Source organism: Gobio gobio (assembly GCF_949357685.1).
Source record: "Gobio gobio genome assembly, chromosome: 4".
Classification (NCBI taxonomy): Eukaryota; Metazoa; Chordata; class Actinopteri; order Cypriniformes; family Gobionidae; genus Gobio; species Gobio gobio.
In genome coordinates this window covers 35,769,503-35,787,786 of record NC_137100.1, presented here as the reverse complement: position 1 = coordinate 35,787,786, position 18,284 = coordinate 35,769,503, and the positions used below count along the sequence as shown (strand labels likewise).

Here is an 18,284-nt window from a genome sequence, read left to right as displayed (position 1 = left end):
TTACCCATAATGCCCCCCTGATAATGACATCGCCGCTCTGTGATTAACTATTTCATTTCGGAGTCACTCAGGCAGTGAGTGTGCGGGGAAGGTTAATGGCTTATGCTTGCTTATGTGGATAGCAAACTATTCTCTCTCTGTGCAGTAGGCTACAAGACTAATGTAATTATACACAACGTTACCATGACACTGAGACACACACACACACACACACACACACACACACACACACACACACACACACACACACACACACACACACACACACACACACACACACACACACACACACACACACACACACACACACACACACACACACACACACACACACACACACACACACACACACACACATACACATACACACCTGCACACAGTTTAACTGCATCAGTCATCACACAGCAGGTACAAAGAACTGTACAAATACACATTAATTTAAATTACAGTTCAAGTACTCTATATCAAAATTGATTGGACATCAAGCCTTTAAATGTTGGTTGAATTGTTTTCTTTCCCTCTTCACACCCCTAGTCTCTGAGTCACATGGCGGAGGTGAAATGAGGAGGAGGAGTGGAGGAGGGGAGGGGAGGGGGGAGGGAATCAACCCAAAATATTAATCAAATAAATGCAGCACTCAGATTCATGTGGCCGCATGGACAGTACAAGGAAAGAGAGAGAGATGGGAGACATAAGAAAACTGAGCTGAATGAAATATAAGTGGATGACAGGCAGTGATGGAGCCAATCTTTTTGTGGGTGCGTGCTCCAGAAATGGGATAATACCTTTATTTAGATCATGCAGTTTCTCCCCTAAATAAATAGCTATCTCTTTACATTGTAAAAAGTAATAGCCTGCAATGTTTAACTTAAAGGGATAGTTCACCCAAAAATGAAAATTCTCCCATTATTTACTCACTCTCATGACTTTCTTTTCTTCTGTGGAACATAAAAGAACATATCTTGGTTGAACTTTAAGGAGCTCTTTTTTGTATTATCATGTGTTGATTCCGTGATTTCAAAAATATATATTGTATAATACTATATGATGTTAAAATAATGTTTATTGAAATGCTGTATTCTGACTGGTCAATCCCAGCATTCAGAGGTCAGATGTTTCCAAATGTTCTGCTTCGTTCAATGGTGTACATACAAACCGCTCTTCCGGATACCCTTAAAAAGGAACTAGTCATGTCTTTCGTATCACATTGTGCTCTGTTCTGTTTCACAATGTTCTGGTTGCCTACATTTTGTGTAGTGGAACCTTTAACATAACATACAAATTATTAAACCATCTGCAACTCAAATACATTTTGCAATACATTATCCCTAACTTTAATTACATGTCCCCGTCCCCACCCCCCCACTACCACCAATGTGCACATGTGTACACTATGAGGGACAGTGTAAGAGATGAGTGCACAAGGTTAAAACCAGTTTCACTCCTGCAGCACAGATAACCTGAACAGCAGCACAAGTGAAACAGTCAGCAGAGCAGAGGAGAACGAGAGAAAGAAGAGGGGAGGGGAGAGCAGGTCTGGGATGGAGGGAGGGTGGGTGGCATGCTCACGGCATGTCACAGAGGGAAAGAGAAAGAGAGAGAGAGAGAGAGAGAGAGAGAGAGGAGGAGGAGGAGGAGCAGAGGGAAAGGTATCATCAGCAGCAACAGCAGTGCAGCACAAAGACGAAAGGAACGGGGAAGGTGTGGAGAGAGAGAGAGATAGAGAGAGCGAGGGAACGAGAGGGAGAAAGAGAGAAGAGAGGCTGAGGTTTGAGGAAGATTGAGCCGCAGACATGACCACAAGCTCATCACTCAACCGGACATAACCTTGACGATCCTCGTCTGCTGCTGCTGCTGCCGCCACACACTGGAGCACAGGCGATAGTGTGTGTGTGTGCGTGTGTGTGTGAAGGTGCGCTCAGGCGTTGCTATGAGATTCAGAGAGCTGCATCTTCATCCGTGTGCTGCTGCATGCGTGTTCTTTTAGCGCTGAGCTCAACTAATGAGTGAGTGTGTGTGAGCTTGAGTTGAGTGTGCATGTGGAGGAAGGGGTAGAAAAGGTCAGATAGGTGTAGAGAGTGTGTATTTGTAGCACAGGGCAAAATGCAAGAGGTAGGGTGCCCTGCACACTGAGAGAGAGATAAAGCAGTGGCTGTGGACAGTGTGTGTGAGACTGAGAGATGCAGTATGGTTGAAGTCTCTGTGTCTCAGCATCATCAGATTTTCTGCTGCAGATGCTACACTAGCTCATCTCCGCACTAGAGCGCTACCCTGACACACACACACACACTCACGGACGGTCGCACACACAAACGCACACAGCTGCGGCTTTCAAGAGGAGCCCGAGATATCCGTTCAAAGGTCAACAGAGGGACGCTGGAAGAGTTGCCAAGGGCAGAGGTCGTAACACTTCAGGCTGAAGGGCAGAGGCAGAGTGAGAGCAAAAAGCACGGCATCATGGGCGAGTGGACTATACTGGAGAGATTGCTGGAGGCTGCGGTACAGCAGCACTCTACTATGATCGGCAGGTAAGAGCTGTAGTGCAGCACACACACCTCACAGAGGGACCGTGTCTGTGTGGGGAGTGTACAAAAATGCTGATAACACTTTATATATTGTGGTTCATCTATCTAATTTCTTTCATTCAGCAAAGATGCATTAAAATGATCAAAACAAAAGTGACAGTAAAGACTTTTACATTGTTCCTTTTTTTTTTTTTCAAATAATTGCTTTTCTTTCTGAGTTTCTTTTGGAGTTTCTAAGAATCCTGAAAAATATGTTTCACTGTTTTCATTAAAACATCAAGCAGAACAACTGTTTTCAACATTGATAATAATAAATGTTTCTTGAGCAATCAGATTTCTGAAGGATCATGTGACACTGAAGAAAATGCTGAAAATTCACCTTCGCATCACTGGAATAAATTACATTTCAAAATACATTACAATAGAAAACATTTATTTTAAGTTGTAATACTATTTCACGATAGTATTGTTTCACTATATGTGTCTGATCAAAAAAATGCATCCTTGGTGAGCATCAGAGACTTAGAGAAACAAATACAAAAAAAAAATCTTGGTAGTTTTAGACTGTATAGCCTATACATTCCTCTCCGCCACTCGCTTTGATGCAGAGTAAATTGTCAGTAATCAATAGGCTGCATTATGGGCATTAAAGACTCAGACCAAGAGATTTGTTATTAATAGAGAGATTTTGAAAATGTCTAGGAAGAATATTACACTGCCATTGACACATAAACACCCACCCACACTAACCATGTGTGTCATGAAGGCATGTTACGATTGGGAGCTTAAAGTGTGCACCTTTGTGTACGTGTGTGTGTGTGTGTGTGTGTGTCAGAATTGAGTAAGCACTACTCTCTGCTGTGCTCATTAACCTTAACTGCAGGTAGCCCAACATCAAGGGCACGTCCTTCTCCCTTCTGTGAGAGAATGTGTGTGTGGGTTATGGCACAGAGGGCATGTAAGTGGGTGTGTGCAGGACACTCAAGTTTATGTATTTAATTTCTAATTTCAGCAGACACACTGAAAATAACATTAAGTGGTTTTGAGAAGAATCTTCATATAATCTAGTCAATTACAGCACAAGGACACAAAAGACACTGTACTCACTCCAATAACAATTCATTGGGCATTCCTTCTGCGCTGTCAACCTCAATTAATTTCTGTTTATTATCTTAATAGTTTTCAATTAAATAAGTATTTTGGGGTGGGGGGGGGGGGGGGGGGGTTATAGCTCAAGTCAAAACTCAGTATTTTTGTCAAATGTGTTAGCTTCTCAAGAGATGTCTTTTTAATTTAATGAAACTTCAGCCTTTAAAAGAATACTGATTTCACCTCAGGTGATGTAATACACATCCATCAGTCCCGCTTTAACCAGCAGTCAATCACTTCACTTCAATCGATCACAACACATCTGACACATCATGGGAAGCAGACATGCCTTCATTTAATGAATACTTAATGTGGGGGTTGTCTGAGGTTAGCTAATTGTTTCATATATTATGTAACACTTTATTTGAGGGAAATGCACACATGCACACAGACATACAGCCATTTGTTATTCTCGTCATCAACTTCTGTTGTTTTTTTGTTTTGTTTTTACTGATGTTTTCTATCCTCTTACCCTAAACCTAACCCTTATGGACACCTTTTTGAAAGACATTATATAGTGGGTTTATTTAGCCATTTTTTGCATTCTAGGGTTTTTGACTCCATTTTAAAGAACACTTTATGCCAAAAAGGTTCTGTATAAGGAGAAATGTCTGCATTATACTTTCATGTTTAACCGATTATTACATTTTTTTTATAGTGATACAGTGTTTAATGTAGTTAAATTATATAAGTGAAAATATATTCAAACAAAATGAACGAATTCAAACTAAATGTATAAAATAAATAGTTCATGATGGGAACCCCTAAAAGGTTCTAAATATGAATCACCTATTGAACCCTTTAAGGTTCTATATATAATCTTTTCATCTAAGAGTGTGTTCTCAAAATGAATATGATTTCTGTACCTGCTATACATAGGGACATTTGATCTAAACAATGCACATAAACACAAAATCAAAAATTTTTTATATGTTGGGGCTGCTTTGGAATCTGCATGGCAGTGTTGTTGAAAACACGTATCTGCAGATGTATGTGTGTCTTAGTGTGAGCGTGTGAGGTAATCAGCATGTTCTTCTCTTTGTTTCTTTGAGGTCTGATCAAGCACTTGAGACCGGAATCATAGCGACAGAATGAATAAATGAATGAACAGATGAATAAAGCCTCTACTATCATTCATCAGCTGCTGCAATCCCTCCCTCCCTCAGAACACACATAAAGACAAACACACTGCAGCTCAGCCACGTTCAGTCTCAGGCTTTATGAGTATTGACACACACACACACACACACACACACACACACACACACACACACACACACACACACACACACACACACACACACACACACACACACACACACACACACACACACACACACACACACACACACACACACACACACACACACACACACACACACACGCACACTCTCTCTCTCTCTCTCTCTCTCTCTCTCTCTCGCTATTCTCTTTCTTGCAGGGAGAGGGTATAAATGGTGCTGAACAGTTTGATCTGTCTTTACCAAACTAATCCTAGCAAAAACACTTATGTGGTTGTATGTGTGTGCTTGCAATTGATAGATGATACGTGTAGTTTCAACCAGTCAATATTTTCTTTACGCCGTTGTTTTGAATGGTCACAACAATGTAATCTATACCATTCTCCATTTACTGTGTGGTCAGGACAACATTTGGGTCAGTACACACACACGCACGTGCACACAAACAAAAAAAATTCAGGTCTCCAATTGAAAATGTTCTAGTGACTGATCACATCTAAATTTTTCAGTTGGCCAAATTGAATTTCTGTGAATTGATTCAATTTAATTAACAGAAATTCAATTTGGCCAACTAAAAAAATTAGATGTGATCAGTCACTAGAAAATTTTCAATTGGAGACCTGATTTTTTTTTTTACAGTGTATAACTATCTTTAGGGAATTTGGCCCCTCAATATAGAGAATACCTGAACCACACACACACTTCTCCTTGCATTTCATTACTATAACACATCCCTGAGTTCTATAGTCAGGGGCTATATCCATGCGGAGATCTACTAATATTCTTTCACAGATTAAATATAGAATCATCAGTCTCTCAATCTTTCATAATCTCTAGCTACACACACACACACACACACACACACACACACACACACACACACACACACACACACACACACACACACACACACACACACACACACACACACACACACACACACACACACACACACACACACACACACACACACACACACACACACACACACACACACACACACACACACACACACACACACACACACACACACACACACACACACACACACACACACACCCTGTGCAAATGCAGATGATTGAGCAGCACCTGTAAGATAGAAATAGAGAGAGTAATGTGTTCATATCACTCAATCTTTATTGCAGTGCTAAAGAGAGAGTGAAATAAACAAGCCCCATATCTCAAAACATTAACATTAGCTCCTACATTAATTACTCTATCATTAACCCTATTCCTTAATGAAAACTTTCAGTATTTGTGTAAATATAATACCATTTAAAAGTTTGGTGTCAGTAAGAGTTAAAAAAAACAAAAACTTTTATTCTGCAAGGACACAATCAATTAATCAAAAGGGACAGTATAGACATTTATTTTGTTACAAAAAATCTATTTCAAACACATGCTTTTCTTTTGAACTTTCTTTTCATTAAAGATTGCAAATTACACTAAATTACGCAGCACAACTGTTTTCAACATTGATAATTATAAATGCCAATGTAATGTTACCAAATCAGCATGAATGATTTCTGAAGGATCATGTGACACTGAAGAAAATTCAGCTTTGCCATCACAGGAATGCATTACATTTTAAAATATATTAAAATAGAAAACAGTTGTTTTACATCGTAATAACATGGTAACACTTAGGAATTCGGTTATTAATGAACAAGGAACAAGTGATTAACGCAATATTAAAATTCCAGTAACTATTCACTATTAGCTAATCGTAACTTCTAATTATAACCTAAAATGAATGATGGAACGGTATTCTAAAGTGTTACCAAAAAATGAATACCCTGTGAATTTAAGCAATGGCCTTGCTGTTTCTACTGACTCAGCTACAGTAACACTATCACTGAGCAGCCCTTCATTCTCTCTTATGGGCCCCTTCGAGTGTGTAGATCAGAATGCTTCGATAAAGTCTGTGTACAAATTGTTTTTCTGAAGTTTATAGTCCACACATACTGTACAGCTAACATTATCCCACATTCTCTCAGCCTTTCTTCTATTTAGTTGATTTTGTCTCTCAGGAATGTATTATTTTTTTCTCTGTTCCTTGTCTTCTTTAATTTTTTTCATTCAGGATGTAGGGCATTACTAGTTGTATCTTGTTTGAAGTAGGAAGTCTTTATTGACACAGAGGAGAAACAGAGGAGGAGAAAGAGAGTGAGAGAGTTTGTGGAAGAGATAGAGAGTATATGAGGTAAATCTCTAGAGTCATAGTCATTTGCAAACACATATCTGTCCCGGTGTCCTCGTTTCCATGTTTGAATGAGTGTGTGTGTGGTTTGGGGTTTGTTTAGCTATCCTTTGGAGACACATGTGTCTACAGCAGTTATTTAAATATGATAAAACATGCCTTTGAGGACATTTGAGAACGCCCTTATATGTCAAATCAATTCATATTGTTTTTTTAATCCTACAAATTAACAAATAAATAAAAGATAGGTTTAAATTAACAATACGTTTTTTTTATAAAAACAAAGGAAGTCTATGATGTCCTCGTTTTGATAACAGTTCACATGCATATGTGTTTGTCTCTATTAATTGTTGCATGAAATTAAATGTGAAAAGCGTAAATGTTCTGCACACATTTTAGGCACTTAAGAGCTCTATCTGTGGAGAGGCAGGGGGCACTGGGTCAGCTATGAGCTGAGATGGTCAGATATAAATACATAAGTAAATGCTTTCTTACCAGAGACATTGTTTTTTTTTGTGAATGTGTGTTTTGATGTGGAGAAAGAGAATGTGAGCTGAAAACACTGAAAAGCCCTCAAAGTTCATGAATTATTGATAACCTGAGAGATACTGTTAGTTTTAGTAAACTTTCCTTGTTCTTAATGATACATAAAAATAAATTATTATTGTGTTGTGGGTGTGTGTGTCTAAGTATAGACCTACTTGGGAAAGATAATAATACTTGTGTGATTGCATGTGCGCTGCAAAAAGTGATTTTCTTACTCAGTGTTTTTGTCATTATATATATATATATATATATATATATATATATATATATATATATATATATATATATATATATATACATACACTGATCAGGCATAACATTATGACAGGTGAAGTGAACAACACGGATTACCTCTTCATTACGGCACCTGTTAGCGGATGGGATATATTAGGCAGTAAGTGAACATTTTGTCCTCAAAGTTGATGTGTAAGAAGCAGGAAAAATAGGCAAGAGTAAGGATTTGAGCGAGTTTGACAAGGGCCAAATTGTGATGGCTAGATAACTGGGTCAGAGCATCTCCAAAACTGCAGCTCTTGTGGGGTGTTCCCAGTCTGCAGTGGTCAGTATCTATCAAAAATGGTCTAAGGAAGGAACAGTGATTGTGGCAGCAAAAGGGGGACCAACACAATATTAGGAAGTAATGTCATAATGTTATGCCTGATCGGTGTGTGTGTATGTACTATATATATATATATAAACCTGAAAAGGAAAAAACACTCTGTCAGAACAATGTTTTATATCCAAACACGTACCCCACACACACACTCAAGCACATGCTCCATTTACTGTAAATTACTCTGCTGCAAACTGACACGCTACACACAATGTGCGTCATACTGCAAACACACCAGGTGCTGTAAAATGAGTCCTTCATGTTTTATTTCATGATGCTGTGTTTCTCGGTTCATGCTCTCAGTCGTCTCACTCCATCTGTCTCTCCGTATCTGACTGTTTGTCTAGTTGCTCCCCTAGTCTGCCTCTGCCCATCTGTCTGTCTTCTCTTCCCTCCTTCCTTTCCTCATCTTGTTCAATCTTTCTTTTTCTCTTTAGTTCACCTTGAGATGTCTCTCTTTCTCATTCCCTATGTGTTTTTCATCATCCCTCAATTCCACACTCTTTTTTCCTCTCTTTCTTATGCAGGTTTGTGCCTGCCCTGTGCCCTTGGTATGCCTACTTGCTCTCTTTCGCTCTCTTTCCCAATATTCCATCAATCATACCTCCCTCCCTCCTTATCGTTCTCTCTCTCTCTCTCTCTCTCTGGTACAGTGCAGAGTGCTGAGTGGTTCACTATGTGGTTGCTATAGTAACCGCAGCAGGGAGTGGGGGATGTGCTGCTAATTTAAAGACCCACCAGGGCTGTTAGCCATTGATACAGTTATACGTTTGATTTTCGTAATCTAGTCTAATTATTATAAGTGCTATATAAAGGTTACACCATCTGCTGTTTGAACCGAGGAACACGTCTTGCTGTTATACTACAGTAAAGTGTCACTGAGTTTGATCAAGAGTCATAACTGTCCTACTTATCTCAGCGCAAATGTTCACCATATGTCCATTAAAACCAGTGCTAACTAGACAGCACTGAGCTAACATTAGCCTGTCCTATTCAGAGCACAAATTATGTTTAAATTGTTCTTTTTACATTCATTTTCTCTAGAGCGATTTCAAAAAATTTCAGAAGAACAATTCTAAGACATGAACCAAATCAACCTGCTACAGAATGAATCACAACATTAAAAACCTTGATTTGAAGAAAAAAAAGTATATGGCATTAAAGGAAGACTTCACTATTTTTGAAAATATAATTGCGCCGCTGCACCCATGGTACGGCAGCAAAGTTTCTTGATTATTACGCAGGAGTGAGAGTATAGTTCCTAGCCATATCGGCCTAGAAAATCGCAACTTTTCATTTTCCGTTGGTCTTAGTGCACAATGTAAGTACAGAAGAGTCCAGTTTTAAAGGATTAGTTCACCTCAAAATGAAAATGTCCTGATAATTTACTCACCCCAATGCCATCCAAGATGTCCATGCCTTTCTTTCTTCAGTGGAAAAGAAATTAAGTTTTTTGAGGAAAACATTTCAGGATTTTTCTCCACACAATGGACTTCAATTGCAACCAAAATGTTGAACGTCCACATCAATGCAGTTTCAAAGGGCTTTGAAGTGCTTCAATTGGTACTGCGCGATCCCAGCTTCACGATCCGGTGCTTGTTTTGCCCACGTTTGGCGTGACCTTTTCAACGTATGTCATGTAATGCCTGGCTCGTTGCAGACCATCAGCACAAGACGATCCATTGTGGTTAAAAAGCATATACATTTGAATTTCTTTTTAAATGAATGATCGTTTTGCTTGATAAGACCCTATTCCTCAGCTGGGATCGCGCAGTACAATTTGAGGCACTTCAAAGCCCTTTGAAACTGCATGTTGATGTGGATGTTCAACATTTTGGTTGCAATTGAAGTCCATTGGGTGGAGAAAAATCCTGAAATGTTTTCCTCAAAAAACTACATTTATTTTCTACTGAAGAAAGAAAGACATGGACATCTTGGATGGCATTGGGGTGAGTAAACTACCAGTAAATCTTCATTTTGAGGTGAACTAATCCTTTAAATAGGAAAAATATTGAAACTCTTTGGTCATTTTTGGAGCAAGATGCTAACGGTCTAATCAGATTCAATGATCTATGCTAAGCTATGCTAAAAGTGCTATCACCAGACCCGGAGATCGACTGAATTGATTTGAAAATGGTAAAACTCAACTGTTTAACTCTAGGGGAGTTGTAAAATGAGTGGCAAAAATAGTGGCGTGTTCCTTTAAGTTACAAGGACAGTCTCTGAAGAGAAACCTGCTCAAGGACACATACGGGTTATAATTCAAACATCGTCCCATGCAACCTTTTTCTTACCAACCCAGATCTTCAACCACTAAACTACACTATCCAATATGCTTAAAAATAAGCTGAGGGATTGGACTGAGGGCTATATGAATCATTCTTTAAGGATGAACAGAAAATGCTATTGTTGCTGAGGTAGTAGCTAACACAGTTGGTAGGGCCTAAATTAAGTACTTCGTGATTATAAGTCTTACGCAAAATATGTGTGTGTGTGTGTGTGTGTGTGTGTGTAAGAAAATGTATGTGCTCATGCATCAAGACCAGCTAGCAATGCAATAACGTCATGGCTGGTTCTAGAGCAAGGTTGTTGTGAGTGAAGGACGGTCTCAGCACAAGTGTGTGTGTAGGTGTGTGTGAGGATGTGAGCTAGACACACAGGAAAATTTGTGTGCTCAAGCTGCATCTGTTGAGAGAGAGAGAGTGTGCGTGAGAGAGAAGGGTGGAGATGTTTCGCTCTAAATGGCACACTCACAGGAGACCCGGCTATGCGTGAAGCTTCAAGGTGTTGTACTTCTCATCAGGACACTCACACTGTGTGTAACATTAGTGTGCTACATGTGTGATTGTGTGACTGGTGTCTGAACTTTGATCACGCACATCTACTCTGTTCTTATCTGTCCCAACGATCGGATGAGTCTGTGCTTGTGTCCAGATTTGTGTGTGTGTTTGTAAGTTTCTCTATTTAAACTTGCAAGATGGGGATATAAATGCATACATACATACATACACAGACAGTTGTTCCAACACAAACTCTGATGGCCTTGATGCAGTATGCCCCAGTTACCATCATATGGGAACATATGCCTGCACACACACCCACCCACACGAGAATGAATGTTGAAACGTGAAAGGTGTTCTTGAATGGCCTACACAGATATTTGCAGTATTTCAGTACATTTTTAAAGATGAAATGTGTCATTTTTGTGCCACTAGCATGTAGCACCAAAATATTAGGTTTGTTCTGCTTCGACAGCTTCAAATGGACACTTTTTCGCACAGTGTGTGGTTTCTTTATCGCAGATGAAGTGGATAAGATGTAGTATTTGTCAAATAACAGATGTTAACATGTTTCAAAAGAAACATTTCACAGACGTTGAGATATTTCAACGCTATCTCACGACCAATTCGCACGTATTTGTACAAAGTGGCTAATTCGTACGATTCGTACGACCTCACTCGTATGAATTTGCACGATTTGTCTATACTGCAGTGATGGGGAGGTTTAGGGGTGGGGTTTGAGGTTAGGTTATTCGTACGAAATCATACGAATTGACCAACTCGTCAAATATGAGTGAGGTCGTACAAATTAGTACGAATTAGCCACCTCGTAAAATACGTACAAATTGCCGTGAGATCAGGTTGGATATTTTCAAACTTGTTTGATATTACCGCCATGTGATCTTGTAGTGTGTGCAATGCAAGTTGGAAGGTGGAATTAATCCAGCCAATCACAGTGGAAATGGTATAAAAGGAAAAATCACGTAATCTCTTGCATGAATTTCTTGCATGAATTTATAAATTTTCGATGTTGGTCGGGACTGCCTCGCCTTGACCAAATGTCTTGGAGTTTGTGCACCTCATCAGCGTGCTGTAGTATTCACACTGTTATGACAAGACAACAACAGATGACGAAGAAACCTTGTTGTGTAGTGTGAGCACCACAGCAATTCAGGTAGTCCTGTAGTGTGAGCTTGCCCTTAGCAGAACTGAAGCTGTCAGAATAAACATAATTCATTGTGTTCATGAAATGTTATTGTTGTTACCGGTGAATCTGGCCGTGGCATCAGTGCTGCACTGCTTGAATTCAAACACACTGCATGAATTCAATCACACCATATGACTTTTTTTTTCAAACAGGTTACCCATCTTCCATTGGTTGTACAAAGAGATAGCCCCGCCCCCAGTCTAACGCCACTGGTTGAACCAGTGTTACAATGCTGGTCTAAGTAAAACCTGTTTAGAGAATATAGGAATGGTTTAAAGTTTTTATATCAAGCTGAAATAGACAAATGTTTTTAAACTTAAAATTGAAAAATTTCAATTTAAATCAGTTGTAATTTAGAAATGATAAATGCCTGTTTACCTCTGCTTCTTACAGTAATTACTCACTATTTTGTCATGCGTTTTGTGCATGTGTGTCTGCATTTGTGCGATTTAGCAATTTAACACAGTATTGTTTGTCACTCCTCAAAATGAAAAAAAAAGAACTCTAATCCTTTTTTCTTCTTGCTTTTTCTTCCTTCCTCTCTTCAATCCTGTCTCTACCACTGCCTTCCTCTTCCTTGCCTCTTTGTGTCTCTTTCTTTCTCTCCCCAAAGGATCCTGCTGACAGTAGTGGTGATATTCCGGATCCTGATCGTGGGTATAGTGGGAGAGAAGGTGTATGAGGACGAACAGATTATGTTTATCTGTAACACGCTGCAGCCAGGTTGCAACCAGGCCTGCTACGATAAAGCCTTCCCCATCTCCCATATCCGTTACTGGGTTTTCCAGATCATCTTGGTGTGCACACCCAGCCTCTGTTTTATCACATACTCAGTGCACCAGTCTGCCAAGCACAAAGATCGCAGTTACAGCCTCCTACACGGGCCGTACATCGACCACGGACATGGATCGAACCGCAAGCTCCGCAACATCAACGGTATCCTGGTTCACCCGGAAAGCAAAGACGACCGTGAATGTCTGGATTTGAAAGACATCCCCAACATTCCGCAGGGGGTCACATACTCTAAAAGTGCCAAGATGCGTCAACAGGAGGGCATCTCCCGTTTCTACGTCATACAGGTGGTGTTCCGAAATGTTCTGGAAATTGGCTTTCTTGCCGGCCAGTACTTCCTGTATGGATTCAATGTTCCCGCCATGTTTGAGTGCGATCGCTACCCCTGCGTGAAGGAGGTCGAATGCTACGTGTCACGTCCCACGGAGAAGACAGTTTTCCTGGTGTTTATGTTCGCTGTTAGTGGGATCTGCGTGGTCCTAAACTTGGCCGAGCTCAACCATCTGGGCTGGCGGAAGATTAAGGCGGCGATCCGTGGCGTCCAGGCTCGCAGAAAGTCCATTTGTGAGATCCGGAAAAAGGATGTGTCCCACCTCTCATCTGTGCCTAACCTGGGCCGCACCCAGTCTAGCGAATCGGCCTATGTCTGACAGCGAATAGGGGAGGGGCTTAGACGAGGTTGGGAGTGGCTGATGAGGCGACGGCCACACCCTGTGCTGCAGACTTGACACTGCTAATTTTATGCATAGATTGAACAGGGTGAGAGGGGGGTTGGGAAAAAAAAAAAAGACTTGGAATTCTAAACATTATGGAGAATAAAACTGCTTTGTCAGACTTCAATTATGAGTGCTGGGGATCAGAACGAGGGCTCATACTTGGTACACAAACACATTTACACCGCAAACACTAACACACACACACACATTCTGATATCCCTGAGCCCCGCTTAACAACAAAAGTCTTCCAACAGAAAAAGAGAAATTTAAGAAACAAAATTGAGTTGCTTGATGTCAGAAGAGATAGAAAAAGAAAAAAGATAAAGGGATAAAGGAGAGGACAGCTCAGTATGTGACTCAGAAACATTGTAAAATATGAACAGTTTTCTCCAGGGTCAACGCTGAGACATCCCTCACGTTTTGAACAGCCAGAAAGAGAAAAAAGGAGGACAAACATAAGAGTATAAAAATTTACCTCAGCACAGACTCCTCTATGCCTCTCCCCAACTTGCTTTCTTTCATTTCATTTCTTTCTTTCTTACTTCTTTCTTTCTTCTTTCTCTTTCTCTTTCTGCATAGTTTTATAGATAGGCTATAGCTATTAAGTATACAAGGCAAGAAGAGAAAACATGGACATTCATCTTCTGAGAAGCCACCCCCACGTTTGCTGGAGGGCCATAAGAGACTCCATCCTCATGCAAAAATCAACATTGACACACCACAGTCCCCAGTCCAAATTACTCTGTTTCACCAACCCCCGAATCATTACTGTACATATCTTAGAATATCGATAATGCAACATCCATGTATTTCACACATTGAAGTGTAGCTTTTGCCATTATTTAAAAATAATTGATTGCCAAAATGAAAAAAGAAAAAAAAACTAAACAATAATTGTGTTGTTTATCTGCATTTGTTCTGTAATGGACAGGTAAAATAGTGATTTTATACTATGGGCATTTCCAGACAAAGGCATGTTATGATGCATCATTAGAATGGCTAGATAGTGCTACGAGCTGTGTATAGAAACAGACTGTTTCTTTTTTGCACCCAGTATTTTTGAGGTGTATTCTGAAGCATGCGGGAGGAGATCTATAGCTCTATGGGAATGACAGAGAGAGTCTATACTGAGTAAGGCTCTAATGCAGCAATAATATATAAAGATATATATGAATTATAAATATATGTCATTAAAAATAAATGAATAAACTATTAAAGAAATAAATGAAATATAGTAGCATAAAGAGTTCTTCTTGACTTGTTTGTGTGTGGACACGTATTGTACACGTACATGTATTTCCATCCAAGTGGCCATGTTGCTGGAAGGTTTTTATCCAGACTGCAATCATTGCTGGGATAAAGGCAGTGAAAGTATAAATCACAGACTCTCAATAAAAAAACAATACACAGCACTGGATCACCTGCATGTTCTCTGAACAGAGAGGAAGAGTGTGTGTGTGTGTTTTACCTTGACCCAGATGGAAAATCATTACACACTAAATAGGCTGACACTAGCTGGGTTTCCATCCAAATGTTTCACATTTTTAATTGAATTTGTGAAAATTTGACTAAAGAGATTGTGCAACATTACATGTTTTTATTAAATAGTATGCACATTATTACTTTAAGGACCCTCTTCTGTCACCATCTTTGTTGTGAGAATGAACGGAAACACATGGCCAAACAGTCAAAAAATATAGTTTTTCATCAGCTCATTGTGCATTTTGACATGAGAAATCCACCTTAGCCAAGGAATTTTGGGGGTTTATGCACATATCAAGCTTTTATATGCAGGATTTTTTATGAATTCAAAATGTACGTAAGATTTTATTGTTGGAGAGTGTTAGCCATGAATAGCCAAATTAATCCATGATCTTACCTGAATCATTAGCAGCAAAGAGAGAAGCAGCTAAATTAAGACATTTGAAATTAAAAGAAAATGAGTGTAGATAAGACAAGTGTAATGGTTGCTAACTAATGTGGAATGAGTCAGAGCTGTTAAACAAGCTAAGTATAGCACCTATTGTCAGTGCTGCTTCATATATGGAATACAAAGGATCCTGCTCTGCATCTATGTTTTATTCAGGATCAGTGCTGTCCTCAAAGTTATTTCAATTAATACTGTTAAATAAATGTTTGGAAATAGGTCTTCTATCATATTTATAGTTTTTTTCTTTTAGGTGATCGTAGCCATTCTCAGAATTTTAAGGGTAATATAGATCTTCAGATTCACAACAAACATGAAAGTACCTATCTTTCTTTCTTTCATTTCTGTCTTTTCTCATATAATTTGATCATTATAGACTTCCACAAAAAGCTATGGCTCTCGTCACATTATGAAACCCTCACACACGTCTGGTTCACTATCTTTGTGGGGACTCTTCATAGATGGCATTTTTACATTTTCAGAAAAAAATCTTTCTGTATGATTTATAAGCTCAATTTAGGTCCCCACAGTGACACAAGTCCCCATGAGTCTGTGTGCATTTAGGTTAAAGTCTCCACCGGAAAACATGAACACACACACACACACTTTCAGACAAAAAAAACAATAAAATAATTAGGGTTTACCTGAACCGCGCGCACACACACACACACAAACACACACACACACACACACACACACACACACACACACACACACACACACACACACACACACACACACACACACACACACACACACACACACACACACACACACACACACACACACACACACACACACACACACACACACACACACACACACACACACACACACACACGTTTACCATGGTGATGCCTTTCTATTTACTTTTGTTGTTTTTATTGATCCAAACATGTTTTCTTTCCACTACCTCTAAATCTAACCCTCATATGAACCTTTGTGCATTTTGTTTATTTCATTTAGACATTATTTATTGCATTTATTAAGCTGTTTTCCTCCTTTGGTGCCCACATATAAAAACCTGATCCAAACACACACACAATTATTCTAACAGAACTCTTAAAACTGTGTTGTAACTGTAAAACAAATCCAAATGGGGAAAAAACTGCAATGTGTATACTCAGTGAAGAAATCCTTTTATAGAAATAGTTGTTAGATTCATTTCAAGCTGTGTTTTCTTAGTATCAAATCTACTTTGCGTCAACACTGATATCAGTTTATTTTTTTATGACTTCATGTCCTTACCAAGAAAGGCATGCTGCTGTGAGCCCCAAGTTGTGCTGAGGAACACTTAAGAGTTTCAATAATACCAGAAAAATCTATTATTTACACTACAACAGTGAGACTGCAATCACACCCTCCTGTACATGCCAAATGACTCAGCATTAAAAATTAACTCATACAGAGAAAGTGAAAGAGAAAGGCAAAGGCAGAGCGTGTGCTGTAAATAAAATAGAGAGAGTGGTATGTGTGTTTGCCTGCTAAACAAGTGAGAATAAAAGATGCACAGCAAAACATGAACCTATCTAACCTTTGATCCTGCTGACCTTTGACAGTGAAGCAAAATCTATTTTGGTCTATAACTGAAAAGCAGTAAAGCAACAGTAAGCAGGTGAAGCAATGGAGACCTGGTCATCAATGTAATTTTGCAAATTTGGCGAAAACTCTCTTTCATTATAATATATAATATATTGTGAACCAGTGCAAAAACACATGCGGTGAAAAGTAGAAATTTATTTTAATAATAGTTATGAGAGAGAGTTGCATATTTAATAAATATTAAATGTCAACAACAAACACAACAATAATAATATAACATTGTTAATTAATGATATACAATAACTAAACATTGTTAAACCTGAGTTTCACTCATGTGAACATAATGAGGAGTATAATGTTCGGCTTTAAATGTAATGAAATTGATCTGAAAATCCATTAATGAAAACATCAATGCACTGAGAACCACAGTAAAATGAGAAATCAATATATTGAAATCAATCAGTATATTTATACTTATACGTATGAGTTCACACACATGCAAACACACATGCATACAAAAAAAACTCAAATTTTTTTTTTATTTCTAAGTGATCTGAGAAGAGGAGATTCGCCAGAGAGAGAGAGAGAGAGAGAGAGAGAGAGAGAGGGAGGCTTACTTCCTCTAGTTTCATTAAAAACAGGTGTCTATCAAATCCAAGTCCTCCTGCCCGCTTCAAAAACGCACTTGCAGTTTTAGCCCATACCACATCTTTGTTGTTGGTCTCTGCACAGCTTGTATCCTAAAGGCCCGGATCTGACTCCTCACATCCACCAAGCCTTGACCGCCCTCTTGAACTGGTAAACAAAGTGCGGCTGCACGGATCCAGTACTGTCCATTCCAGAAACAAATTACAAATGTCCTTTGCATCATGGAAATAAGTTCCTCAGGAGGCTCCATAGTTATAGTCCTGTGCCACAACATTGATGCAGCGAGATAATTGACAACCAGAACTCTCCCCCTATAGGAAAATTGTGGCAATAGCCATTTCCATTTCGACAATTAGCAGACACCTTCTCCAGCAGACCCTCCCAATTTTTCTTTTGAA

The 18,284-nt window shown here is 39.2% G+C and overlaps 1 protein-coding gene across 1 annotated transcript; it reads left to right on the top strand.

Moving 5' to 3' along the window:
- The first annotated feature begins 1,618 nt into the window (after positions 1–1,618).
- Positions 1,619–14,630, top strand: gjd1a (gap junction protein delta 1a). The gene is made up of 2 exons (XM_079815373.1): positions 1,619–2,528; positions 12,875–14,630. The coding sequence occupies exons 1-2, from the start codon at positions 2,458–2,460 to the stop codon at positions 13,701–13,703; spliced, it is 900 nt and encodes a 299-aa protein (XP_079671499.1). The 5' UTR covers positions 1,619–2,457; the 3' UTR covers positions 13,704–14,630.
- The last annotated feature ends 3,654 nt before the right edge of the window (positions 14,631–18,284 follow it).